The 27,022-nt window shown below is 43.5% G+C and overlaps 1 protein-coding gene across 16 annotated transcripts; it reads left to right on the top strand.

The window, feature by feature from the left end:
- Positions 1 to 27,022, top strand: TSC22D2 (TSC22 domain family member 2). 16 transcript variants are annotated; one of them, XM_069024982.1, is made up of 5 exons: positions 1 to 2,283; positions 12,216 to 12,289; positions 16,018 to 16,089; positions 24,552 to 24,603; positions 25,368 to 25,456. In XM_069024982.1, exons 1-4 carry the CDS (start codon positions 305 to 307, stop codon positions 24,590 to 24,592), a joined length of 2,166 nt encoding a protein of 721 aa, XP_068881083.1. In that variant the 5' UTR covers positions 1 to 304; the 3' UTR covers positions 24,593 to 24,603; positions 25,368 to 25,456. The 16 variants fall into 16 exon arrangements, 15 of the variants coding, with proteins under 15 accessions (XP_068881083.1, XP_068881085.1, XP_068881080.1 ...); XM_069024984.1 differs by lacking the exon at positions 25,368 to 25,456 and adding an exon at positions 25,040 to 25,361; XR_011152889.1 differs by lacking the exons at positions 24,552 to 24,603; positions 25,368 to 25,456 and adding an exon at positions 14,652 to 15,215 and having other exon boundaries at positions 16,018 to 16,081.

Below are 27,022 nucleotides of genomic sequence, written 5' to 3'. Positions count from 1 at the left end.
GCCACCTGGGCCTCGCCCGGCCAGCGCGGGGCCCCTCGCGCGGGGCGGGCCGCGGGCCCGCTGCTGCGGCCCTCAGGAAGCCGCGGGGCGCTCGGAGCGGCGGCAAGGAGAAGGAGGCCTGGCCGCGGGAAGAGGGCTGCGGACAGGGAGGAAGAGGAGGAGCCCCGCCGCCCCCCGCCCGCCGCAGGAAGCCGCCGGAGGATGTACGGTAGCGCCGGGGGCCCGGCCGGCACGCTGTGACAGCCCGCCCCAGCACCCCGCTCGCCTCGCCACGGCCGGCCGAGCCCCTTCCTGCGGAGGAAACATGTCCAAGATGCCGGCCAAGAAGAAGAGCTGCTTCCAGATCACCAGCGTGACCACGGCGCAGGTGGCTAGCAGCATCACCGAGGACACCGAGAGCCTGGATGACCCGGATGAGTCCCGCACTGAGGACGTGTCTTCTGAAATCTTTGATGTTTCCCGAGCCACTGACTATGGCCCCGAGGATGTCTGCGAGCGGAGCTCCTCCGAAGAGACTCTCAACAACGTGGGCGAGGCCGAAACTCCCAGCAGCGTCTCTCCCAATCTTCTTTTGGACGGGCAGCTGGCTGTGGCTGCTGCTGGGGTGGCTGCAGCCCCCAACGGGGGGGCTGTGCCGAAAAGTTCGGCTGTGCCCCTGCCAGCTGCTGCCCCTGGCACTGCTGTGGGGGCAGGCAGCAGTGCTCAGGCTACCCTGCCCTCCACAGGGCCTTCTGCACCCAGTGCCCCCGGGGCCATGTCTCAGACGGCAGCTGCCACGTGCAGCTCACGCTTCAGGGTGATCAAGCTGGACCACGGTACTGGGGAACCCTACAGGCGAGGCCGATGGACGTGTATGGAGTACTATGACCGGGACTCAGATGGTGGTGGTGTTCTGGGCAGGACTGGAGATTGCATTAGGCACAGCAGCACCTTCGAACAGGCTGCTCAAGAGAGGGACAGTGGCCTCGGTGCCACAGGAGGTTCTGTTGTGATCTCGGCTGTGCCAGCATCAGCCCATGGCCCCGATTCCATAGCTGACAGCTCCCTGGCTGCTGTGTCACAGCTGCTTCAGACAGAAAAAATGAACCAGTCCTCTCTACAGCAACCTAATTTTGTCATTGGGCAACAACAGCAGCCACAACAGCCCATAGGTGGGGCCGTGCCTCAGAGTACTGTTCAGCCTGTGTTTTCTGGGGCTTCGGGAGCAAGTCAGCAAATGATAGTGCCGCAGCAACCACAGCCACAGGTAAATCCACAGGGTGTTTCACAGGCTGGACCCAACGGGAAAGGCATGGCACCTCCAAATGTGACAGTAGGGCAGTCGAGCATTCCTGTGGCCCAGCAGCAGGTGCAGCAGGCAAACATACCAGTGACTCAGCCTCAACAATTTGCTTATTCTCAGTCCCAGATTCCACCAGTGCATCTACTGCCGACGCAGCCTCCTGGGCAGGCTGAATACATGCAGCATATGACAATTATGCAGTCTCAAGGAGCTCTTCAGCAGGCTACTACAAGCTCTGCTCCAAGTACTGTGGCCTCCAGCCTTCCTGTGGGGCAGGTCACGGGCCAAAACCCCTCACCTGTGGGAGCACCGGTGATGGGGGTGTCAGCGCAGCCCAGCGAAGCAGTCGGACAGGGATCGGGGTTGTTGCAAAGTGGCCAGGCACAAGCCAGTCAACCTGCCATCCCACAGCCAGGAGGTGTGGTGCAGCCAGGCCTTGGACATACGGGGGTTGTGCAACAGAAATCTGTGACTCAGCATCCAGTGGGGGGAAGCAGTCAAGTGTCGGGAATGCCTGGTGCTCCCCATGCTGTGGTCCCTGGAGTTCAGAGTGTGCCTGCGGTTGTGCCCGGTACAAGTGTGCCTAGTGTGTCCACCACCGCTTCTGTTACTATGCCAAACGTCCCTGTTACGCTGGTCCAGTCCCAGCTGACGAGCCACCCTTCTGTCAGCAGAAGCACTGGCGCAGTCCAGTCCCAGCACGTTGGACACTCAATGATGCAAGGTGCGCCCAACGCATCCGCCAGTCTGCCTCAGACAAACCTTGGACAGTTTCAGACCCAGGCCCAGTCCTTAGTAGGCCAGATTGATGATACTAGAAGAAAATCGGAACCCCTACCTCAGCCACCACTTTCTCTTATAGCTGAAAATAAACCTCTTGTGAAGCCTCCCATTCCAGACACTCTAGCAAATCCTCTTCAGTTACCTGCAAGTACTCCAATGAACAGTCTTGCTAGCTCTGTTTTTGGCATATCCATTCCTGTTGATGGTGATGAAGACAGGTATGAATTATTTTATAATGCCATAAAAAAGAACTGTATTTTTAGGGGGAAAGAAGTCAACTTTCAAGTTATTGTCAAGTGGTTTTTGTAAATTCATATTTTCAGAAAGTCATGCTGAGGTTCACCTCGACTATATTTTTATTTTAGGAATGCAAACCGTAGCAAAGTATTTAGGCAAGTAGTGAATTGTACTTGTTCTTTCCGGAGCGTGAGTGTGATTACTTTTCTCACAAAATGGGGTGCAAAGTAGTCTGAAAGCTGCTTAATGCACAAATAATATGACCTCTTCAAAATCAAAGGCTGAAAGCTGTCTTTCTGTAGCCAGTGGCTCATGATGTGAGAGGGCCTATTCTTTTTCCTAAATGCTTTATAAAACACTTAAGTGATAGCTGGGTTAAAATGACGCTCTATTGATGGTGTTAAATCTGTGTGGTGGTATCTCAGGGCCATCAGGTGGGGCATCTTGGAAAGCTTAAGGCTTTTAACACAGATTCTTGATTTTTATCCTGCTATGGAGTTAACACTTTATAGTGTCAGTAAGGAAAGTACTTGCACTTGGATGTGGATTTGTGTGCAAATCTGTATGCAGGGAAAGCTCTACAGAGAATGGTCCTTTGTATTGAGAAGACAGACACTGCTTGGGCAAAGATGTGGACACGGTGGGAAGTACAACCTTACAGTGAGGGTTTTTTTATTGGAACGTAATTTGGAACTATGAGTTGTAACAGAGGGGTGTGGTGTGAGCAGACTCGTAAGAGGGCCTGAGATAGGGAGTGGGTATGTGGATGCTGTTCCCATAGACATGTCAGACTGTTCTGAAGGCCAAAACTATTTGATTGACTTCCTTGAGGGAAAGAAGAATCAAGCAGTGTTTGAGCACTGAATTTAAGTCCCAGCATTTACTGTCAGGATTGCAGCAGTTTGGAGGAAGGGAATACATGTATGTTATTTGTTTTTAAAAACAGGCATTAGGCCATTATGAGCAGATCTTGTGGTGAGTTTCTCTGTAAGTCTTCCCTCACCTTGGGACAGCACCAGACGTTAAGCTAATACAGTCAGTGTTGCTTGGAGCACGTTTTAGTAAAGCAGCTGTGTCTGTGGGGCTGGGGGGCAGTGGATGGAGAGAGCACCTCAAAGTGGATGTTTGGAGAGTTCAGGCTGCAGATTTAATGCAGGCCTGTGCTCGCTGGGTCATTGTCTGATGCTGTGTCTGAGAAAGTAACTGCTGTGGTTTTCTGCTAGAAAAAGCCATGATTTGGAAAGCTGTCCTGGTTCTGATTAAAGTGGTAAAGGACTGACAAGAAAAAGTTAAACAGTTAAAATTTTCTTGCAGTTTGCCTACCTTAAGAAGATTGCTAACCCGGCTGACAAACTGCCTTGTGCAAATAAGGTTAGATTTCAAGCTGGTGAGTTCTTTTCATAGCTCAGTGTTATATGAGAAGATGATTTGTCTGGTGTTTAATCATTCTATTGATTCAGGAATCAGAAAGAAAGGAATGCATTTTGCATTTGTTTTTCATAGTTTCTAGTACTTAATATAAGTTGTGGTAATGAACATGATTATCTGTGACAAGTGAATCACTTCTGTGTAAAGATAGGGAAAAACTTGTCCTGGTTATTCAGACTAGGGGCTTCTAACTTTGTGTGATACTCCAGTGAGTCAGTTCTTGGTGCTCTTACCCAGAACAGTGATTTTTAAAGTTATTTTTTAGTTTAGTCTTTGAACTTGCCACCTTGCAGTGGTGCTTTACATGCTGTTGATGTCTAAAGAGATTCTTTCAGACACTTGGCCATGAGAACTATGAGTAGGAACTAGAAATGGGGTCTAAATGCAGTGTGCTCTTTTTGACAGGCCCTGCTGTGGTGTTCAGTAGAGAAATGAATGTCTGGTTATCAGTGAAGGAGTGCATATGTCTCATTTGTCAGCTTCTGCCCTGGGTGATAAAACTGTGCCGTGTACTGGGTGGTCAGAAAGCCAGGAGCGCTCGAATGGTGTGAGCTGGGAAGGTCATCCTGGTAAGCTGTGAAAGCTCACCTTAGACGGGCCTAGACCTCAATGCAACGTAGGAGATAGATACAGAGACAGCAGGTCAAAGTTTATTCTTTGCTCCCCTCAAGCAGTAGCCTGACTTCCACTGGCTTCAGACAGAGGTGAGAATGAAAACCCAGCAGCTTGTTAAGGCTGTTTTACCACTTGGTTTTTATTTGTTTTACTCTCTGAAAAGGCTTTACTGTAGAACTGTCTCCTGCTTTTTTTGTCTTTCCAGACACTTAAATTGTGCCACTACTCCCATGGGCTTTGCCTAGCTGCCTTATCTACTGGAATCAGTGCTGAAATAGTTAATGAAGACCTTCAAGTGTCGTTAATAGGCTGGGGGTTGACAATGATTAAGGTGCAAAGGGAGCTGATACATCATGAGTCATGGTTTGTGCTGGCAGGTCCAGGAAGTTAACACACAGCTGAGTTTGGAGAGGTTACTTGGTGGTCATAGAAGCTATAAATCTGTGGAAAGCATTTTTCTCTTTTGTCTTTCTTACTGTTAATGTTTAACATCCCCGGAAATGGGGCTCAGTGTGTAGGCAGGTATCTACATTTCTTCTGGCACCTTCAGTTATACTTCAGTATTTGCATGTGCTTGAAGCTTCACAGACTTGTGTAGATTATTCTCCTATAGTCATCTTCTAAACCAGTGACTGATCAAGGAGTAGTGTATAGCTCTCAATACCCTGGATTTATCTGGAAAGTCACTCACCATTCTGAATATGAAGAGGAACTGTTTTAAAGGTAAAATAGTTAAGATGGAAATTCTTTGAAAATAGCATGTCAGGAACACAGTAAACATGATGTAAAAAGTTGGTTGGTTCATGTATTTCTGAAAAAAAGTTTTTTGTATTACTCCTATCTTATAGTCTGCTGTTTTAAATCGAACAACATCTAAGGTTATTAGGGGTGGAGGTGTAAGGTTATCTAGCCTGATATGTAGAGAGAACTATGTTTATAGATTACTTTCTTCCAAGCCATTGCCTGAAGACTTTTCATTTCCTGTTTCCATAGCCCAGTACATTTTGACAGCAGTCTATAAAAAAACTGTGGTTTCTTGCATTGACCTGATGAATAGGGAAGAATCAATTAATTGGAAAATCTTGTCTGGGGGAGAAGAAAGGGTGGATAGGGAGTCCAAAAGAATAAAAAAGGAAGATTTCTTGCCTTTGGGATGTCACAGCTTCCTTGAAAAGCAAAGCTGGTTTTTCAGTTGATGTGTCCAAATTGCTAAGCTCTTAAAAAGGAAAAACTGTTGTGTGAAAGTTACGAAATATTTACAGCATAACATAGTATTATTTTCTTTTCCTCTTTAAATGTGGCTGCAAGTGAAATAAACTGCAGCAGTGTTAAAGGATGGAGGAACTAGTACTGTTACTGAGGCAGATGTGGGTATTGCTCCCTCAAACAGGGAGCCTGAAAAATACTGTAAGAACACAGTTAGAACTGGGTCTCAAAATTGCTCTGATTCTTCTTTTGTGGGACTTCAGCACTAGTACTAGTAATTTTGAAGGGAGGGCAAGTTAGAGCACCTGAGAGGATTTTGGTATCAGTGTCTGTCAGGTTCTCTGCTCACCCTTATGCCCATGTAGACACAAATTTGTAATTGACAAGCAGAATATTTCATCTGGCTTAATAACTTTATTTTGGCTCTTGGGGGAAAAGAAATATGTTGCTTCTGTTAAAAGAATGTTACTGAGAAAGCTTGTTCAAACCTCCTACATGTTTGGCAGACTTTTGGGGCAAAATATTACTCGGGCTGTTGGAAAAGGAGCAGAGTATAGATCATTTTCCAGAGATAACTGACCAGCTTGAACTGTTCCGGCTATATTCCAGGAACACTAGTGAATGGCTGCAATTGTGAACTGTCAGCTACGGCAGCTGGGCCGTTGAGAACCGGATTGTGCAGGGCTCTCCGCAGCGTGTCTCTGAGCTCAGCTAAATCGCATACTTGTATGGAGGACGAACTGCTGGTAGAACTGTGCTCTTGAGACCATGTTCATCATATAAGGACAAAGCTGGGCATGGGATCATTTAGGTATTGCTCTAGATGCATATTTTGTTGTGCTCCTAAATAAAAAATTAAGTGTTCTACAAATACATGATACTTGAATTGCCTTAGTACTCAGTATTATCCCTTTCTTCACCTTGCTCATAAACATTTTAGAGGTTTGAGCTCTCATGCAGCTGCAGACTTGTTCTCAGCTCTCTTCCTGAAGGCCTGTGTTTGCGAGTGTGTGTGAAAGCACATGAGAACGAAACCTGGACAGACACACTCCAGAGCCTGGAGAGCCTTCGGTTTGACAGTTTGAAAACTAAACTGGAACTTCTGGGGTGACCTTCGGAGTTGGTGGCAGCAAACGGTGGTTAAGGCAAACAAACTCTAGTTGGTTGTGTTCAGTCCTTGCTGTACTTTCTATAACAAAAACTACCAAAGGTAACTGTAGCGCTTCATGAGTTTCTGGGTGGTAGAAAGCCTATCATGCTCTGCAGTCAGTTTTGGAGTGGTGCAAGATAGCTAAACAAAACTGGTTACTTGTTTGACAGTGCTGTTTCGCAGTTTAAACATTCAAATGCCTTTGTTAAGGACAAGTCAGTACATTCTTAGAATCAATGAGGTACAAGTGTTTTAGATGAGAGAGTTATTAAAAGGAGGAGATGGGGAAAGTAGTTGAAACAAATTCACAGTGATATTGTTCAGTTTGTTTGAAAGACTCTGGTGACCAGCCCTGACAGGGGAGGTTCCCTGTACCTCAGACTCTCGAGTGTTCTGCTCAGCTGCTGGGGGTTAATTTTTTCCTGCTCTCCTATAGAAGAGTGCAAATGTTCCATAACTGATTTCTATATGGCAGAAATAACAGCATGTGTTTTATGGAAGCTATTTTAAACTTCTTGTTAAAAGCTGAATATTCAAGTATTTGGATGCTTTGAGAAGGCAGGACTACCAAACTGCTCTCAGACTCCAGAAGGGCTGTAAGTTCTCCAAGGCTGCATTTTTACAGGAAGTGCTGATAATTTTTTATGACTTCAGGTGACACTATAGTAAAGAGGAGTTGCTCCCTGTTACTGTACTGGATATTTGATTTATTAGCCTGTTGTGTGTTGAGGCTGTATATTAATTTTCCCCCTTTAAAGCTGGTGATAAGCGGTTTCTATTGCTCAGGAGAAGTGCAAACCTTGTTTGTGCTTTATGTGTCAGCAACGATTCCTCAAGAAACTTCTGTGAGACTCCTCCTGCTAAAGTACATCTGGATGGTTGTGTTCAGTAAATCTAGATTGTCAGGCACAGGTGTCTGCTTTTATTCCTGTATTTGACAAAGTGTAAAGAGAGAAGTATTTATAGTAACTACTAAAGCCACTGTCTCCTGAGAAGATTCTCCAGACGTGAAGAGGTCGCTTGAAGTGCAAAGTAAGGTTGTACTTTCATTCCTCTTGAAGATTATTCTATCTTTAAACTTCACACTTCATAAATACAAATGTGTCTTGAGTGCCAGGAAATCTTTGCCTTATGGGGTAATCTGTTTTTACTCAGGGCAGGTGAATTACCTGGCCACATGAAGGACAGCTGGATGCTTGTCTTAATTTTCTTTGTCAAATAAAGCAAAATTAGTCCAAGAGTGTGTATATCTGTTCTCCCTTTGAAACTATGAAGGATGCATTTGGATTGTGACAGCTCGCATGAGTGCTTTTGTCAGTGCAGAGAGAAGGTGGAAATTTTAATTAGTGCCCTGGAGAGGGATCAGCTGTTTGCTGCACTGACAGCTGGCGGGTTTATCTGGTATGCACTAAAGATTGCAAACTGGAATGGGGATCTGGGCACAGCCCTGCAGGTGTGGCCTCAGCAGTGCTGAGCGGAGGGGAGGGATCCCCTCCCTCCACCTGCCGGACTTTGCCTTGTGCAGCCCAAGATACCATTCACCCCTCTGCAGTGAGGGCAGAGTCCTGACCCATTTATGTCTGGGAGGGGATGAGTGTGGCAGGTGTGTGAGCTTGCAGTGAAAAAGTGTCGACTGGATAGAAAATGAGAACTGCTGTCAGTGAAGTATCTGAAGCTTTTGTATCCATCTCAAGCAGGTTTAATATCCAATAGAGGGATGGGGTGGTCAGAAATGAGGGTTAAAAACCCTGCTTGCTTTTCCGTCACGTTACTTCAGCTATTTTTCTAAGGGTGTAGATAAGAACTCCTGGGAATGTCTCTTATGTAGATCACTCTTTGGTGGGTGCAAAGCCTGTAAATACCTTGACCAACCCTATAAATGCATTTTTAAAAATACAGTTTCTGTAAACCAAGTGGCGAGCACTCACTGGCAGCACAGGCTGGCCTGAAACTTGAGTGGTAGAGACTTTGTAAATGGTGTGGGAAGGCAGACAGATTTATAATATACTGTGTAAATAACCGTGCCATACATGGCCTAGGGTCTAATATCTTTTTTAAAAGCTAAGTGTGTCATTTGGAACATTTGCTCATAGATGAGTTCCTGACCATTATCACATAAGTAGGACAGGTGGGATTTGTCTTGAGTCTGCTTGAAGCTGTTTTATCCACTCTTTTTTTTTTTTTTCCCCCACTGATGCTGAAATACTTTGTTGTCAAAAAAACAGGAGCCATTTGTATTTATATATGACTGAAATAGCTGAAAGTGTTGTCACTATAACTTAGTGGGAGGAAAAAAAATCTCATTTTAGTCCAGTTGTATTCAAGGATGAGTATTCAAGCCCTGTTCCACTGTGCAGGGACACTTTCACCAGAAATCACAGGCAGCTTTCCCTTCATCGCTTTGTTTGAGAAGATCGAGTTTTGTGGGCATCACAGGCAGCAGGAGCCTGATCATCTTCAATAACATGTTCATACATACAAATACATGCCTTTTCTTTACCAGTCATGTTGTATAAAAGTCAATACTTTTGAGGAGCTTTGCAGATTTTTGGATCTATAATGTAATACTAGAAAATGTTGATCTTTTTATTTCAGAAATGCTGAATTTATTATTTGCTCCCTCCTTTATAACAGTGTATCAGGGTCTGCTGGGTAGGAGCACTCAAAGCTTGCTCTCTTGAATGGGATCATTTGCAGGAGAGTATCATGGCATAGTGATATTCTTTGGCAAATCTCAATAGATGCTGATGGGCTCCATCCCATGTGAAGTGGAGTTCAAGGTGTTGGGACCATGGTTTTCAATAAGGCTTTGTTTGCTTTTGGTTTTGGTTTGTTTTTTTGGTTTTTTTTTTTAAACTTGTCTCAGTTCATTCAAACTTGGGTAATACTGGTGAGCTTCTCTGTGGCTTTTCTTGAAAGCTGCTTGATAGAGGCAAGAATCCCTGACTAGGTCAGGCAGACTTTCTGCTTTACTGTTACCAGCTTGTAATCTCTAAGTTTCTCTTTGAAAATGTGATCTGCTGTAGTTTCTTTTTGCCTTGAAGGCAAGCTGTGCATCATGTGAGCTACTTTGTCCTGTATCCTCCCTCCAAGAACTGAAGGTTGACTATATCCAGTGAGAAGACAAATCATTAGTGTGAGAAACCTTACACATGTTACATGTTTTGATTTGAGAACAGAAGCTCTCAGATTAGTCCTCACACAGTTTGTAAGATGATATAATTAAAGTTCATTCTGACTGACAGCCTTCGCAGAACAGCCATGCTTCATTAGCAGGTGGTGTGTTAATCAAGGCATCTGTGGCAAGTGCTGTCTGGGAGAGGAGGAGCATGAGAGTGTTGGGTACCTGGCTGGGACAGGAGTGCATTGATCCTGGCTTCAGCAAGTGGGAAGACAGCTTGGTGAGGATGGAAAGGGTCATCGCTGAATCCTGAAAACCTTAAAGCTGTTATGATTATAGGGTTGTGCACAGCACTCCTGAGGCTTGGGGACCAATCTGTGGGAGCCAAGAGAACTGGACTCCAGGGTTTTGAGCTGCAACTGTTGAAATCAGTAATAAGAAGATACTTAGAGGATTGTTGTATTCTTTCTATGATTAGTATTAAATAGTCATACTGGAATTCACTATTTGAGCTCTTCAGCAAAGCTCCTTCAGAAATAGTATATGGTTACTACCCAGTACAGGTAATAATGAAACTTTTTTAAAAAATTATTTATTTTTATTAAAATCACATAATTATGTAAAGCAAATAATAGTATTGGTAGGGGTTGAAAAATATTCCTGGTGTTGTTTTTAAATACCCAAGCTCACCCAGAGCAGGGGAAGGCTGATGCCAACATTTCAACAGAGCAGGCAAGTGATCAGTGAAACTCCTCTGCCAGACTTCATACCCTGTGCATTTGAGACAGTTGTCTGCATTTCCTTCTCCGTAGAGACTTCTAGTCACTGCAGGAAATTATTTGCCAAAATCTTCTTTTGAGAGCAAGGTGAAGAAGTATGGGGTACTGCTTTTGATTTTTCCAGTGAAGATCAGTTCCGTGCAGTGTGCTTTCTCTATGCTGTTATGATATTTTTATTTTGTAGTAGCCTGTGAAACCCCTTTAAATCCATCCTGGTGTTTGAGAGCTACTGTCCCAAAAACTGTCATGTGGGCTGGTCGTTGAGTCAGCCCTTCCTCTCATTTGTACCTACAATGTACCTAAAACTGAGTGTTAAAGCTTCGAATTCTTGCTGTTTTTTTAGGGTATGTATAGCAAGTATAATGGCTTTAAGGAACTGCGTGAACAGAATATGCAATTAAACACATCACTTCAGAGCTTGAGATGTTTTTTACCTGAATTTTGCATTGACTCCCCCACATTTAGTCCCTGTCAGTTTTCTCCTGCAAAGCTTTGTGCTCCAGTTACTGGTTTGTAGCTTGAGTCTTATTAAAGAAAGCTGATTCAAAGTTGCAGCTGCTTTAAATAGAAGGTGCTAAAAGTAAAGTGAAACATCCTTTAAAAGGAGAAGGATGGAGAATGAATTCTGTTACTATTGTAAATATCATCTCAAAATGCCATAAACTGTGCTGCGAGTTCCCTGATAAGCTGTGATCAAGGGATCGTCAAATCCCTCGTCCAGATCCCAGATGAACCCTGCCAAGTGCTGTAATTTTGAGACCAGCTGTAGTCAGTCCCCATTGCATGTCATAGTCAGTACCCCAGTAAACAGCCTTTTTTTGGGGGAGCACTGAGACACAGCTGAAACCTACCTTGGGTTTGAAATACTTCTGGATAAAAGTACATCCAATCTTTTATGAACTTTAGACACTAAGGAGGGATTCATTTGTTCTTTAGTACACAAATGCATCTGTGTATGGTGACAGTTCTCTTGAGCTCAGACTGAGTGCTTACCTTACTGTTGGGTCTCTTACCTATTCAGTAGTAATTCTGATGTTAAAAAAGGTTGAATATGGTTTTTTTGCTGATTTCCTCTTCAAGGCATCTTTGAATCACTTCTTTCTCAAAGTGCTTGGTTCACTTCTGGCTCTGTAGCAGTAACACAGATGCACAAAGTTCCACCCTGGCGTGCTTCCTTTGATAAATGTGACCGAATAGCACTTAGTCTGGACAAAATGCCCTGCTCCTGTATCTCTGTGCACAGGATGGGAGCTGGAAGATTTCTATTGACTTCCCAATCCTACTGATTAATGGGGTGCATGATTAATGGCCTTATTTCCAGTATCAGGGTTATGAGAATAGGTAGGCATATATCCTTCTGGAGAGCTGGTATCCAAACCTGGCCATGAAATTGAAGCTAAGGGCTCAGGCCGAATAAAGCAAGATTTCAGTTACTCTGTGTATGTTCTGTGTAGAGGTTTGACACCTTTGCAAGGCTTTTATTTTTTTAAATTCTGTTTAGATTCCTTTCTGTGGAATTGCAGTAAGCTACTGATGTTTTGTGCAGCTGATTATTGCTACCAGAGCTTACTGCTTCCCCCTTATCCTTATTGAATTGCATCCTTTTTATTTCAGACCATTGCTCCAATTGGGCAAGATCTTCCTGAATTCTATTCCTGCTGTCCAGAGTCCTTGCAGATCATCTGCAGGTATAGAGATAGTCTGTACTCCACTGCCCAAGTAATGGCATAAAGTATCCCGTAACACACTTGGAGGAGACCCCGGGAGAGCACTGATGAATGATCCTTCCACTGAACCCTTAGAGAGCCACATGCACAGAGTAGTTGCCAATGGTGGACTTGCTTTTTATGAGCCGAGCTCTTACTAACAAAAATGTTATGCAAGGTGATGTTAAAAGCTCGACTCATTTTATGGCATGGTCACATCTCCTGTGCCTTTCTATATGGGACCTGTTAATTGTTCTCAGAACGAATTTTGGCTGAAGTGAGCTTTTGTAAAAGTCATCCATGTGTGCTTGCTATTGTCTGGGTAATAAATAGGTGCTTCTGCCCTTCTTTGGTTTTCCTTAGAGGTATTGAGCATGGATTGTCTGACCTGTTTTCATGTTCTTCAAAGACAGGTGCTTAGGCCTTTTGAATGTTCTGCATCATTCCTGTTCTCAAACCTAAAGAAAATAAGTCAGTGATATTGAGAGAGAACTGCCTGAGGTGGTATGAATTTTTTATTTGGGGAAAAAAGTGCTATTTTTCATGTGTTCTTGTTGTTACTCTCAGTTGCTGACATTCATCAGTAGTTTGAAGATTGAAACTTCTTCATGAGCAATGATGTTACTATTTCTTGCAAAGGAAATAGCTGGGAAAAAGGCATCTGTGCAGCAGCCACTGTGTGTTGGGCTGATACCCAGTCCAAAGCCAGTATCATTACTTGAACCAAAAGGCATTTATCTGTATACTTGATGATCTGCCAGCTTTCACAGGCATGGTTTCTAGCAAGCAGAGCTCTCAAGGATGAAGTTTTTATTTGACATATTGTCGTGATGAATGTCAGTGGGAGGATACATTTCCAACTGTGACGTGAGACTTGGGTTGAGGTCTAGGCTTCCCTTTTAAAGGGAGACAGTTTGACATGCTGGGCATTCAGAGAACTAAGTTCTTCTTTAAATTTGGATCAAATTTTCTGTTACATGAAAACTGTTCTGAGAAACCAGAGCATGGGAGTAAGTTGTAAATATTGGCATTCGTGAGCTTTTAAAGGGCATAAATGCAGTATGTATTGTAGGACTTGTTTATAGAGACATGGAGGCATTTTTGGCCACTTGAGATGCACTCTGAATGTTGAAGTGTACTAAGCTAGTTGTCTGTCATAGTCTGGGACTGAAATCGAGCCCGTGTACCGTTGGGGATACCTGGTCTCTCTTAACAGAGATGGAAGAAGAGAAGTTCTGGGGTACCTTCTGTGGAGAAGCATAGGTGGTTGCTTTTTCTCTGGGTCAGCATCTGGGACGTTCCTGTTCTGTCTGGCTCTTGGTTCCACTCTGTCAATCTGCCAGGGACTGGGATTGAGTCTTGACCTCAGACCTGGCAGTCTGCCAGGGAAGAGACCTGGGCAATCTGCTTTTCTGGTCCAGACTGTCCCTGCATTCACTTAGGACAGTGCCAGGAGGAATTGTGGTGCTCCAGCTGTGGCACAGTAGCAGCAGACCAGGTTTTACTTCTCCTGTAAGCTGTTTTCTCAGTTGTTTCTACAAACAGAAAGGCATTTTTAGGCAGTCTGTAACCTTTCACTGTTTCTTACGGTTAACACTAGATGCCTCAGCAGTCTGAAACTCTCACATTAGATCAGATCTGTATGTGAGGCATCATTCATGCTGCCTCTGTGGATTTGCTTTTCCTGTTTAGGTACCCACACCCCCATTAATTATTTTTAAAATATATAGCTGTGGAGTAGAAAAGGTTCTCTTATTTGTCTGAAGTAATGCAAAAGCAATTTCAGCAATAGGGGTTACACATGAGATTCTAATAAGGAAAATTTTTCCATATCTTTTCAGATGCTTGCTTAAGAATAGTACAAAAATATAGAGCATATAGTGTATCGGTATAAAAATAGACTATGTGGAATACATGCTGTGTGGTTATAAACCACTTTTTATGCCTAACAATAGTAACAGGGCTTTATATGCTACAAGCAAATTTGTCTTGGACGTTGAATGACTTTCTATTTACAGCCTCATTCTGAGGAAGGGGCTTTACATACTCCTGACAGACAGCTGCATTAGAAAGAAGGGCCCGGGCCTTCCTTTCGGCAAAGGAATGCTCTCTTGATCTGCAGATGCCAATTGTCTTCCACATGTGAAATCCTATTAGACAAATGTCCTTTAGCTATGGTGTTGCTCTTTTTATAGTTACTTGTTGAATTGCGTGCAGTGCTTCTTAGAAAAATGTGAATATTACCAACATAAGAGAATGGTGTTTATCAGTTTTGATCAAGCAACTTCTGTAACAGGTTTTAAGCGAAATTCCAGACTCATGTGAATTTTTTTTTTTTTTTAAGGGTACAGTGCTGAAGGTGGGAAAAGGAGTGACAGACACTTTAAACTCAGGCACTTCCTGATCATTGCTGATGCACAAATACCATTATCCTTGCAAGGTTTTTGTTACACACCTGCCATGGGAATCAAATTACTTCTGATAATGTTTTGTTATGGTGCTGCTTCTGTGATGTTTTTGTTTTATTTTATGTGTTTTTTACTATGCAGTAATTGTACTTATATTGAAATAATTAAGTAATTTGAAGACAGTTGTTTTAAGAAATATTCTTGCCGTAAACTTAGAAAAGGGATTGATACCTGTGCTTCCAGTGTTGATATAAACTTCTTGTTTTAAAACTGATTTTGAAAGGAATTTGAACTCATGCTTGCATTTCTGAAGATTATTCAGCAAGGTCGTTGCATTTGTCTCTAGGGCTGGCATAGCTCTGCCCACATGAGGATGAGCAGTTTGAGGAAAGGAGTTTCTAAGCCTCAGTATAACACTGCTGCAGCCACTGGCAGCAGAGAACTGCATGCTTCATCCCGTGTCTAGTTTGCAACAAACGTTCAGATGAGACTTTGGAGAAGTAAGATTTTCTAATTACGCTGTCAGTACAATTGCCATGGTGGGGCTGAGGCTGGAGGGTTAGGCTGCCAGGGCTTTGGCACTGGTGATGTAATGTGGCCATAGTGAGTGGTTTTCAGCAAGGTTACTGTGCTCTGGCCTTGTGGTTTTGAGAGCTTTCTGATGAGTGCATGGCCAAGGGCTTTCATCAGCTGTTGCCCTGTTGCACCTTGGGACGGAAAGTGGAAACGTGATTGAGAGGTGCTTACAAAGATAGTTTACATTCCATTTTTCATTTCTAACTGGATCTGGTTTTGAGTTATAACTTGATCTGTTGTAGTTTGAATGTGACATATTAAGCTCTGACTTCCAGGTCCCTTTGGAGGACTCATCTGTTTTGAGTATAAAGCAGGGAGTTAAGTAGGATGGAAACACTGGGTACTGTGTGCAGAGGTAGTTCGGGACATACTAAAGATGTGAAAGGTGTCTCTTGGGTTTTGGTATGTTTGGCATTGGGGTGGTGTACAGCTAAACTATACAGCGTTGCCAGCAGGATGGGAGATGTCTCACTGTTGGCCTTACAGTCATCTTTGTACAGGAGCAACTTGATGTAACCTGAAAATCCACAGGGCTTGAGAATTACTATTTTGTTTTGGATCCTTGTGTCCTTAATGCAAACCCATAGGAACAGTAGGGCCTTTCAGACATTAGTTTAACCTGTCTGGACAGCTAATTCACTTCGTAATGCGGGTTGAATTAAGAGGGTTGATATTTTTGTTACGTATCCATTTTCAATATGTCTGTCTGATTCTTGGATCTCATAGGAATCCGTCAACTGCATTCTACCAAGCGTTCCATTTCAACAAGTTACACGAGTCAAAGACCACCTGGGATAGGTATGGATGCTTGAGTATGGAATGCATACATGCTGAGGTATGCATGAACTGCTTTGCTCTCTGCAAGTTTCTCATTGTTTTTGTTTGTACAGAACTGCTGCCTGTGTTCAGAACTCCATATTGGGCTTCTGCAGTTTGAAGAGGTGAAAGCAGTCATGGAAGTGAAGTATTTGTTCTGAAACATGGAAATAAACTCTAAAATATGACATGACTTTTTTTTTTCTCCTTCCATTATGCATGTGTCATACGTGATGTGTAAGCTCGGAGTTTAATGCTAGTCAGCTCCTAGCTGACCTTCGCCAAAATATTTACCGTTTCCTTTTCCAGAAGAGGAAACTTTTTGGCATTAAGTCCTGTGTCAAAAAACACATTGTGAAAATTTATGTTTAAGCACGATTTTGGTGAAGTTAAGATATTTCTATCTTAAAACCAGGAAAGGAAGCTTTCTGGCTTACTTTCGTTCTGCTGAAGTAAAGCTGGATGGGGAACACAGGTGAACTGTGACAAGGACAAAGTAAATCTCCAAAGTTAGCATTGAACTCATTGTGAGAAACTGCAGTGAAGTGCAACAGAGTCTTATCTGGCACGGATAGGACTTGAGAGGTGTGCATTACTAATTCATCAGTAGCTGCAAACTGTTTTTTTCCTGTGCTTTAATGATTTTGGGGGATTTTTTTTTTTTGTCAGCATTAAGTCGAAGTCCTAGTGATTACGTGATTTAATGCCTTGTGCTGCTCTGGCTTGTCAAAACTTCTGCTTAACAAGCTGTATAGAATGTAAATTTTGTTTGGCTGTTGAAGTATTGATAACCATTTCATCACTGGACTGGCTGTATTTGACTTGAAAGGCTTCTCAACTTGCATAGCTCAACTGAATCCTTTAAAGTTTGCTTGTCAACAATTTATATACTGCACAATGATGAAGGTTATAAGTAATGCTAAGTGTCCTGCTCTTCTTAAAAAAATTTTGTATTGATGGGGTACGGGCATTAAGCTCAGTTTCAAAGCACATCTTCCTTTTTCAGCAGAAAGTTGGACAAATTTACGGTTTTGCTTTAAGCTCTGGATGATGCCACTTCCCTGTATTTATGGAACAGAGTTGGTATTTAGGTTTCAAGGACTCATTACTTCACTGGAACAAACTTCAGGGCTTAGAATACACATTTGGTTTGTAGACCAAAAAGTCACTTTGTGGTCTAGCCTTTAGCTGTTTTCTTTATTTTCATGCCTCAAAATAAGTCTTAAGATGAGGAAGCTAATTTTAAAAACCCTAAAATCAAATAATGAATGATTAAGATGGAGGCTTCACAAATCTGAGGTTCGTGTACAATGCCTGAAGCCTGTGCTGGAAATGCAGGATATAGAACAGCATTAAATTCAGGTAGAAGAAAATAAATGGCTGCCTGTAAAATAACCTTGCATCTTTCCTTATGAACACTTTGTGGTAAAAACAAGTGTTTGTGTGAACATAAATTGAAATTCATCAGGATTGATGCATGTTTTAAACTTACAATCCATTCAAATTCCAAAGTCTTTGACAGGATTTTGCAGGTTTTGCATTTATACCCCAGTTATTGGATTTTAAGGTCATGTTAGGCAGCTTTTCCTTCACGGGGTGACTGAAACTGAGAAGCTTTCAGCTCTAAACTTCCAGTAAAAGCTAGTGGAGAGAATGTTGGGCATCAATGAGCAGTGCAGCTGGTTGTGGGAGCCCTCGCAGGATGGAGCTGGGGAGGTCCATGTGGGCAGGACACAGCAGGGGCTGTAACAAGAACGTGGTGTGGGGCTTCTTTTTGTCATCTCTGGTTTGGAAAAGAAAAATCCCTGCTGTGAAAACAATAAGCTCGTGTGACTTCCTCAGAATCCCTTTGTTTCCCATCACAAAATGTGGGGGTTGACACACTGCAGAGCACCATGACCATGAGTTTGCTGGCAGTGAACTCTTAATTATGTTTTGCAGCACTTTAAGAAGTAGTTTGTGAACCTGAGGGGCTTGATTTAGGAGACTTTGATGTAAACAGAAAATCTTTGTGTTACTCTAGTATTTTTTTCTAACAAATATGGATTATTCTCCTATGAGTAGCTGTCTCTGGGGACCTGTTGAAGTCAGCAGAGCTAGCCACGTGATACTGCAATAGAGAACAAGAGATTGCTGAACTGCTCCAGTGAATAGAAACTATTTTATTTTTCACCAGCCGGCCATGGCAGGAAGAGTGCTGGTGACACTCAAACCAGTAAGTGTTAGGGAGATACTGGTTGTTGCTGACATATTAGCAGGCATGTTTTCTTGCACAGTGCTCACATAGGTGTTGCTGAAGGCACAAGTCTCACACGTTGGTCTTCTCAACCGATGTGGTTTAAGAAGGGGAATAGTGGCTGCTTGGCATATTCACGTGAGTCTGGGTGACTGCTCTTCTGGGCCTGGGTTGTCTTTGCACAGTAAAGGTGCCATAGCAGCTTTAGGTGGGTCTGCCTAAACCACATTATTGGTAACTTGAATTTAAAGCAGTAGGATTTATGTTTCCATTGCATTTATCTGTGAAGCATTAAACCTTCACAGTATAAATTAACTCATAAAATGTGTGTGGGAACTCCTGAGGTGGTGAATTCACTGCCTCAGCTTGTCACACATTCTCACATGGCTTTGCCAAAGAAAAATAATGGAAGTCTGCAGTACTCACACAGATCCTCTTTCTAGGCTGGATAGGTGATTGCATTGGGATGCTATCATTATAAAATGTCTTCATGGGATGGAGGCTAATAAAATAGGCCTTAACTCTTTCAAGAATAGAAAAGATTTCTCTGGATAGACTGAATAGCTCAACCAGTGGTAAGACAGTAACTCATAAATGAGTAAACAATGAGGGGAAAGAATAAATGACCACAGGGCTTTAGTTTGTAGTTTGCTTGTAAGCAAAACAAGTGGGAACACTCCAGGGTGCTTATTGGTGTTTACCGGGAGGTTGTTTGATAGTTTGATTCAAAGCAGTGACAGCAAAAGGGAGAGAAGAGCTGGGTCACTTGGCTTGGGGATGTTCATCAGACCACTGGTAACACCTTTCCCACTTAAAGTGAAGCACATCTAGTGCTTTCAAGGATTTGTCTTGCAGACGCTGTTGGATGGAGCATCGGTGTCCCATGTGCTCTGCTCCGCAGCATCAGCTGTGAGATGTGATACATTTTATGCATCTAAAAAAGCAAGAAAACGGCATTCTGGGAGTATTTGGGAGGGTAACTTGGTGTCAAGAAATTCCTCAGATAGTGGTATACAGATAATTATTAATACAATGGAACACAGAGTATGTTTTTTGTTACTGACTGAAAAGCTTCAGAATTAGCTTAGATCATCCAGTCAGTAGGCTTTCAGTCTGATTTCAGTGTGAAACACTATTACCTAGTCTAGTGCTTGACTCTGCCAAAGCAGGCTCTGTGTAACTCGTTCCTAATGTATCCAGCATTGGCATAAAATACACGTATTACTGAGGTCTGTGGAATATCTAAAGACAAACTATTGTGCTTTTTTAAGCGTACAGAATGAATTAAGCCACAAATACCTTTGAAGTTTGATTCTTAGTCTTTTTACCTAGATTTTTGAGGTGAATGTTGAAGTTCAGAACATGTGTCTTGGAAGGATGATAGTGGTATCTAAAGACATTAATGGTGAAAACACCAAACTGAGTACAGTAGCACTTGTTGGATTAATAATTGAAATGGATCTTGGTACCCATGAATATGAGGTGGTGTTGAAGGTTAAATTTTCCTGTGGCTGTTAGCAAGTTAACATTAAGACATTAACCTTTTTTGTATGAGAAGCAGAAAAGGCCTTGGTGTTGTGCAAGCAAGTGCTTCTCAGCAATAACAAAACCACTTGTATTAGTGACACCATTTCTGGTGCAAATCCAAAGCACAGCCCCATACCACCTACTATGGAGAAAATTAACTCTACCCCAGCCCAAACCAGCACATCATTCCCTTTGTTCCATACTGTTTTACATCATGCTCAGGTTGCACACTATCCAGCACAGCCTCCTTAACCACCACCACCACCCCTTCCCATCCTTTGCTCTAATATGTAGGTGTCATTCTTGTAGTCTATGCACCAGGCCTGCAAATTGTCCACAGATGTGCACTCAGATTGTTTAGTCTGCAATTTTGGGCTCTGTCTCTCATGCTGGTCACTCAGGACAGGAGAGCTAGTGTGGTGCTTGGAATTATTGGACACCAAAGCTGAGTCAGTTTGGGTCCTGCTTCTTTCCCCACTGTGGTCTTCACCACACACTGCAGGGCAGTCTCACACTTTCCCCTGCTCTAGCATAGGATCCCACCTACAGGGACAGTCCTCCTTGAACTTCTCCAGTGTATGTCCTTCCCATGGGCTGCAGCTCTGCACGAACTGCTGCACCACTGGGTTCTTTCCACAGGGTCAGTCCTTCAGGAACAGGCTGCTTCAGGTTCTTCCAACAAACCTGCTCCAGTGTGGACTCCTCTTTCCATTGGGCCACAGGTTCTGCCAGGAGCCTGTTCCAGCGTAGACTTCCCAGGGTATCATGGCCTCCTTTGGGCACCCACCTGCTCCAGTGTTGGGGTTCTCCATGGGCTGTGGCGCCTCTGCTGCCCCATCATCTCATCTACAGGTCACAATCCTTTTGGCTGGAGCTCCAGCCTGCCCAGTGCGGCAGCGCTGCCCTGGGCACCTGCCAGCCCAGGCACATGGTAGTGGCTGTTATCAAGTGTTCCAGGCCATGGCAGTGAGGTGATAAGAGCAGTGTGGCAGCAGTGAAAGCAAAAAGTGGCCTCTAAGCACTGGCCTCTAACAGAGTCAGGCAGGCAAGCCCATGGCGAGCGCAGGAGCTTCCAGGCAATAGATGCACAGAAGGAACAGCTATTCATTCAATCTAGAACATCCCAGTCAAATCTGTCCTTACCTCAAACCCTTCCAGCCCCACACTGGGTGGCAGAAAGGTGTGTCATGGTTTAATCCTGCTAGCACTAAGCTCCATGCAGCTACTCGCTCAACTCCCCCTCCTCCCAGAAGAGGAAAAGTGAGAGAACTTGTCAGTTGAGATAAATACAATTCAATAGGTAAAGCAAAAGCCACTGAGATTTTTTTTAAACCATCAAAATGAGGATTACTCTGACAAAATAGGGTTTTGGCTACCTGGTGTTTTAAGGTAGGAAAACATTGGGTTTATCATCCATCTCTGGGAATGACAAACTGTGCTTGCGGGGTCTTTGATGTTTTTGCTGACTGTAAATCTTGCTGTGTACCTTGTGGGCTTCAGTGTGAACTTGGTGTACCAATATAACCTATTTTTGGGTAGAGCCTTCATTGACATGACCTTCCTTAACTGGGAGGTCCAAGTCAAAATGAAGTGTGCCCTGTTGAATGTATCCGTTGATACTTGATGGGCTGCAAGAAGCTCAGTGTGGGGTGGGGGTTTTGCTGTTAAAAAGAAATGTTACATGCCTAATGCACCCCTTCATCTGCCCTGTACTTGATGTGGATTTTTTTGCAGTTTTGACAGTAATTGTCAGACTTCTGTAGCTCTTGGAACAATCAGTAAGTGGTCTTTTTGTACAAGAGCTAAAGGGTGTCTTTCCTCTTCTAACTCCAGGATTTGCAAGTTGAGGCATTGGCTCTACAGTGGATGGTGCACTCACAGAATGTGTCAGACTCTCTCCATTCAGTCATCCAAAAAGACTTATTTAAGAGATATTTCTGGGTTTCTTTCTGGCCTTTTCATAAGGACTGGATTGTATTTATATATGTCATTCTGAAGCCATGGGATAAAATATTTTTATGCCAACTGGAATTTGTTGTCAAGAGTTTAGGATTTGAGAAAAGTACAAAATTTTAAGACTTGGCAGCACATTTGGAGTTTCCCATGAGAGCAGCTGTCACTGGAGGGCTCTGCTCATTAATGTCCCGCAGGAGCTGCTCGGTGTGGAGAGCACTGTGAGATGAACAAAGAACAAAATCATGTGGGAATTGTGCTACCGTAACATCTAATTCTCATCTACTTTTAGAAGGTGACATGAAGTATAGTCAGATGGTTTTATCCTGATGGCAAACTGAGGCACCCTCTGTCAGTGTGGAGCTTCTCCTGGGTGATTGGGGTCGGTGTGGTCCCAGCCTCTGCCTGCTGAAGTTGGGGTGGATGCCAGGATGTGTACAGGGAGCAGGGCTGGAATCCAGAGGGCAGCGAGAATATTACAAAGTAGCATATAAAGCTGCTTACAGCTGTCAGCACTATTGGTGTCATGTTAAGTGTGGGGTATGTATGTGTGGTAAAGCAAGTGTTTTCCCTGGCTCATTCCAGTCACACTTCAGGGAAGAACAATTCCTACACTCACATGTTGAGCACTGCACCCACCCAGCAGGCAGAGGGGAGCTCAGAACACAAGGTACAGCACAGGAAAGGTGCCTCTGCAGTGTGCCACGCAGGTACAGCTCTTTTGGGAGGCTGAGGGAAGGCTGTCTGTTTTCCTCATGGAACTGCTTGAATGCCTTAATGTGGAGTGATGTAGTGGGGTTTATTTTTTAAATAATCACGCTGCAAAATAGCTGAAACAGGGATAGAAGAACAAAGTTCTAGTCTCGAGTTTGACTAGACAGCTGTTGACAAAAGGTGTACGACTGCTGCAAAGATGGATAAGTAGATCCCACTGTCAAGTGTGGTGTTTGCTTTAATTGTCCTCCTCGTTACCTCTTCAGAACTGCTTCATCTCACCTGGAGAGTGGTGTCCGTGAAGGGCTGTGAGAGAACATGGAGTCTTGGGGATTTTGTGGTTCATGAACATAGATACTTCTGACAGTGCCAGATGAGTCTGATGCATGTTAATTCAATATGGAAAGGAATACTTCCCTTGGCATGAGTTATAAATAGTTTTTATTCTGAGGAGGTTTACCATAGATAGGGTTTGAAAGAGGCCTAGAAGACAGTAAGAAACTTGGAAGAGTTTTCTTCTGAAATGGGTGTTCGGCACTTTTGGTTTGGGTTTCAAGCTTGGTTCAGTAGAAATAGAGGCTGTTATTCCCTCAGTCTGCAAACCTGATGCCCTCTACTTGTAAATGCCCAGTGCTGGTCCTGATCGTTTTGTGGGACCTCTTAAAATTAACTTCTCTGACCAGTATTGCTCTTCAGGAGCTGCGCCATGTTTGACGTCTGTGGCTAGTACTGCTGAGCACATTGCCATAATCTTTGTAAAAAGCCTTGAGTGGTTTTTTTCTTAACACTTGGTTTTGGTGAGCTGCATAATTCCAGAGAGGCAAGTTTTCCAGCATGACTGCAACCCTTGCATTTTCCCCATGTTAACTCTACTAAATGTGGCTGCACACTGCTGATAGCCATGTCCATGGCTGGGAGTGTTATCAGCAGCTCTCACTGCTGGGGCTGTCACAGCCCAGGAACTACTGTCTGCGTCAGACCGGAGCTGGGCGGAAAATGGGACCACTGAGACCTGGGATGGGAGGGTAATGTGGAGGGTATGGGGCCAGGGTGGGTGGAGAGGTGGCTGCAGCTCTGTGTGCCCTGGGGAGAGCTACAGCTCCTCTCGGAACAGAGAGACCAGAGTCTGTGAGAGAACAGGGTCACCCCCTGCTCCGAAATCCCGGCTCCAGAGCTGCGAGTTGAGGGACTGGCTTGTGTGCTTGTGGTGTGACTTGGAAACAGACCCTATAGGCAATAAAGGGCTGGATTTCCGTCACACAAGATTCAGAGATGCAGTTTGGGATCTTGTTGGCACAGCAAATGCACATCCTAACAGTGTACTGAGGTGTGCTGGTGGACGTTCTATGCCAGCGTCTATGGAGCAAGCCTGACCCTAGCTGTGACCCATGGCCATGTTTGTCAGCTGTCAGACAGGATCTAGAGAGAATTCACTGGGAGCAAGGAAGTGGCCACAGGGCTCAGAGCTCTGGTCATGTCTCACCCTCCTGCTGGTTGCTGCCACAGGCTACACAGGCAGTGCTGAGCCAGGAGCTCCTTACCTGGAAGTGGACTCAAGTGAATCCAGAGAACAAGTATTATAGCAGGGTTGTTTTTTTTTTTTCATTGCTTTGTGAAAACAGTTTGGAAGAAGTAATACTAGTAGTAAGAATCCCATGAATAGCCCTTGAATTCTTGTTTTCTCCAGTGAAGAAAGGTGGAAAATGAGGCCAGGAATCAAAGCAGTTGATTTAGTGTTCATTCTAATGCATTTTTATGGTTATGGGTATCATAAGACCAGTATGAGAAGGTATAAACTGAAGGAGCAGTGTCTCTTGCGAGTTCCAGCTGTACTGGGCAACTGGGTGGGGGTGGAGGGTGAGGGGGACATGGGACACCACCCTATGAGTGTATACTGAATCTTGACTCTGAGCTTCAGCCTTCCAGTGACAGCGTGAGCCAGGAGTCCTGCGGGTGCATAGTTTTACCTGAGCGATACAATAACACTCACGGAGTTTTCTCATTGTATTTACAGTGCTTCTGGTGCAAGTGTGGTTGCCATTGACAACAAAATAGAACAGGCAATGGTAAGTAAAATATAAATTGTTATTTCTAATGGATTAATGTGGTTCATCACTGAGTGTAAGTTTCTTGCTGTGTTGTGTTTCTGTGAGGCTGCGATATCCCTCCTGGTTGGTCAGACTGAAAACATCAATTGACAAAAGGACTTTCTGTATCAACTATGAACGACCACAAACCATTATTGCTTTTACTGTTGGCCGAGGAATGTTTTTCAGTTAATTTTTTTACAAATTACTGTGAATAAGTTGATTGAATTTGAAGGAGTGCTGAAAATACAGTGCTTATTTCAGTCTGTTACTTTAGCCAAGTTCATTACTAGTTCTTCTGAAGAAGGGTCAGGTGTGGCATCCTTAACATGCTGCTCAGCTTCAGTACAGCTGTTGGATTTTTGCTTCTGATGATGTAAAATCTTTCTTATGTTTTGTTTCTCATACACCTCAGTGACTGGGCCTGCATACCACAGACCCATACCTCCAGGTCACAGCATCAGAGCTGGTGCTTTCCTTCTGGGGAGCTGGGACATCATTCTCATCCTTGGCTTCCAAGTAACCAAAGTGACTGGAGTGCTGGAGACAAAGCTTTTGCTGTCAGGCCCACTTCATAAAAGGGCTGGGTTGTTTGTGCTCAAAGGCTGATTTATTCATAAATTTTTAGTGATTAGTATTTTTTCCTCCAGGCTTACTGCAGTGAAAGCAGTAAGTCGTGGGGCTGGGGTGAGGGAAACTATTCTTTCCTGTGGTGTAACTCTCCTTCCACTTGTTCTTTGCAGGATCTAGTGAAAAGCCATTTGATGTATGCAGTGAGAGAAGAAGTGGAAGTCCTGAAGGAACAAATAAAAGAATTAGTTGAAAGAAACTCTTTACTTGAACGAGAAAATGCACTGTTAAAATCCCTTTCCAACAACGATCAGTTATCCCAGCTCTCAACCCAACAGGCCACCCCCAGTAGCACCTCGCAGGCACAGCCCCCACCCACGCAGCCGCCCAACGTCTCCTCGGCGTGAGGCCGAGCCTGACTCGGTCCCTGTGTGCCGCCGCCGTCTCCTCCCGCCGAGAGCGAGCAGCCGCGCTTCTGTTGTGTGTTTGGCCTTTTCAGTATTAGACAATCATCCTCCCAGAGCTGTCCCCCGCTGCTGTGGCTGCAGTGTGGGAGGTGTAAGTCCTCGGTGCACACGGGAGCTTGCAGAGGGAGTCCCTGGGCCTGGGATCATTTCCCTGGGCTTCAGGAGGGCGGTCTGTCAGAGCTTGGGTGGCTCTCTGAGGTTCCCATTGCTCATGGGTTGCTTTGAGCCTTGCTGTCTGGTAAGGAGCAACAATTCCTCTTCAGAGCCACTGTTCTTTTCATATAAGTAACATTTGCCTATGTTAGTTTCATTTATTTGTTTTATTTATTACAGGGCTGCTATTTTCATAATGTACATGAACAATGTCACAGAACTTTTGAATTTTTTTTTTAATGTCTGTATGGGTAAAATGATAGATGGGATTGCGTTAATAGATACAATGTCTAGGCAATAATTGAACAAAGAATCCTGGCGTATTTCTAACACTAACGGCAATTGACCTTTGGTATTTATTTACGGTAGTAAAGATCCAGCTTGAATGTAAATTTTGTATAGAGTGTAAGTATGAAGACCATAGTGCATCTGTACAGGTAGTCACCAGTCCTTGTGATATAATAAATAAGTGATGGGCTATTTTGATGAAGAAAACTTTGCTCATTTCTGTTTCTACTTTCTAATAGAGAGAAAGGGGCCATGATTCCTCTGCTTTTTGACATTTCGTTTTTGGTTTGGTTTTTTGGGTGGGAATAAAAAGCTGTGAAATTGTTCAACCTACTTTGTAACCAAAGAAGCAAAGCTGTGTAATTGAGTTGGTTGTTGGATTTTGTTTTGTTTTGTTTTGTTTTTTTTATTTTATAATGCACATTCTTTATGTATTTTTTATTTAGTGTTTTCTCATTCACAACTTTCTTTGCTGTCTCGCATGATCTGCATGACCTGTAATCTTTGAACCACTTCCGTACCTCATGTTTTTATCCAGCACTCTTAGTGTAATATGTACTAGTCTGTGAACAATGTCAATAAAGAGAAAGAACAGCTGGTGTTGGTGGAGCTAAGCTAGTGTGCTAGGCACTAGTTGTTAAAACAAATAAATGAAGTGAGCCATCTTTTGTTCATTTAAAATGGTGTTTTGAATTTCGTATGCAGAAAACATTTTGTTACATTGCAGATTTAATGTATTTAATAAATGCAACATGCAGATTAAATGCAGTGTATACTGAGTATTTAAATTAAAAATGTACATTTCATAAATACAGTTTCAAGAAAGACCATCATTTGTGTAAACTAATGCAGTGTGTCAAATTGATGTACAAATATATATATTTTAACACATTTTCTGAAATTAAACCAGTTTTGTTGAA

The sequence above is a fragment of the Aphelocoma coerulescens genome, chromosome 9 (genome assembly GCF_041296385.1).
Source record: "Aphelocoma coerulescens isolate FSJ_1873_10779 chromosome 9, UR_Acoe_1.0, whole genome shotgun sequence".
Lineage (NCBI taxonomy): Eukaryota > Metazoa > Chordata > Aves > Passeriformes > Corvidae > Aphelocoma > Aphelocoma coerulescens.
This window is presented reverse-complemented; position numbering and strand designations above follow the sequence as displayed.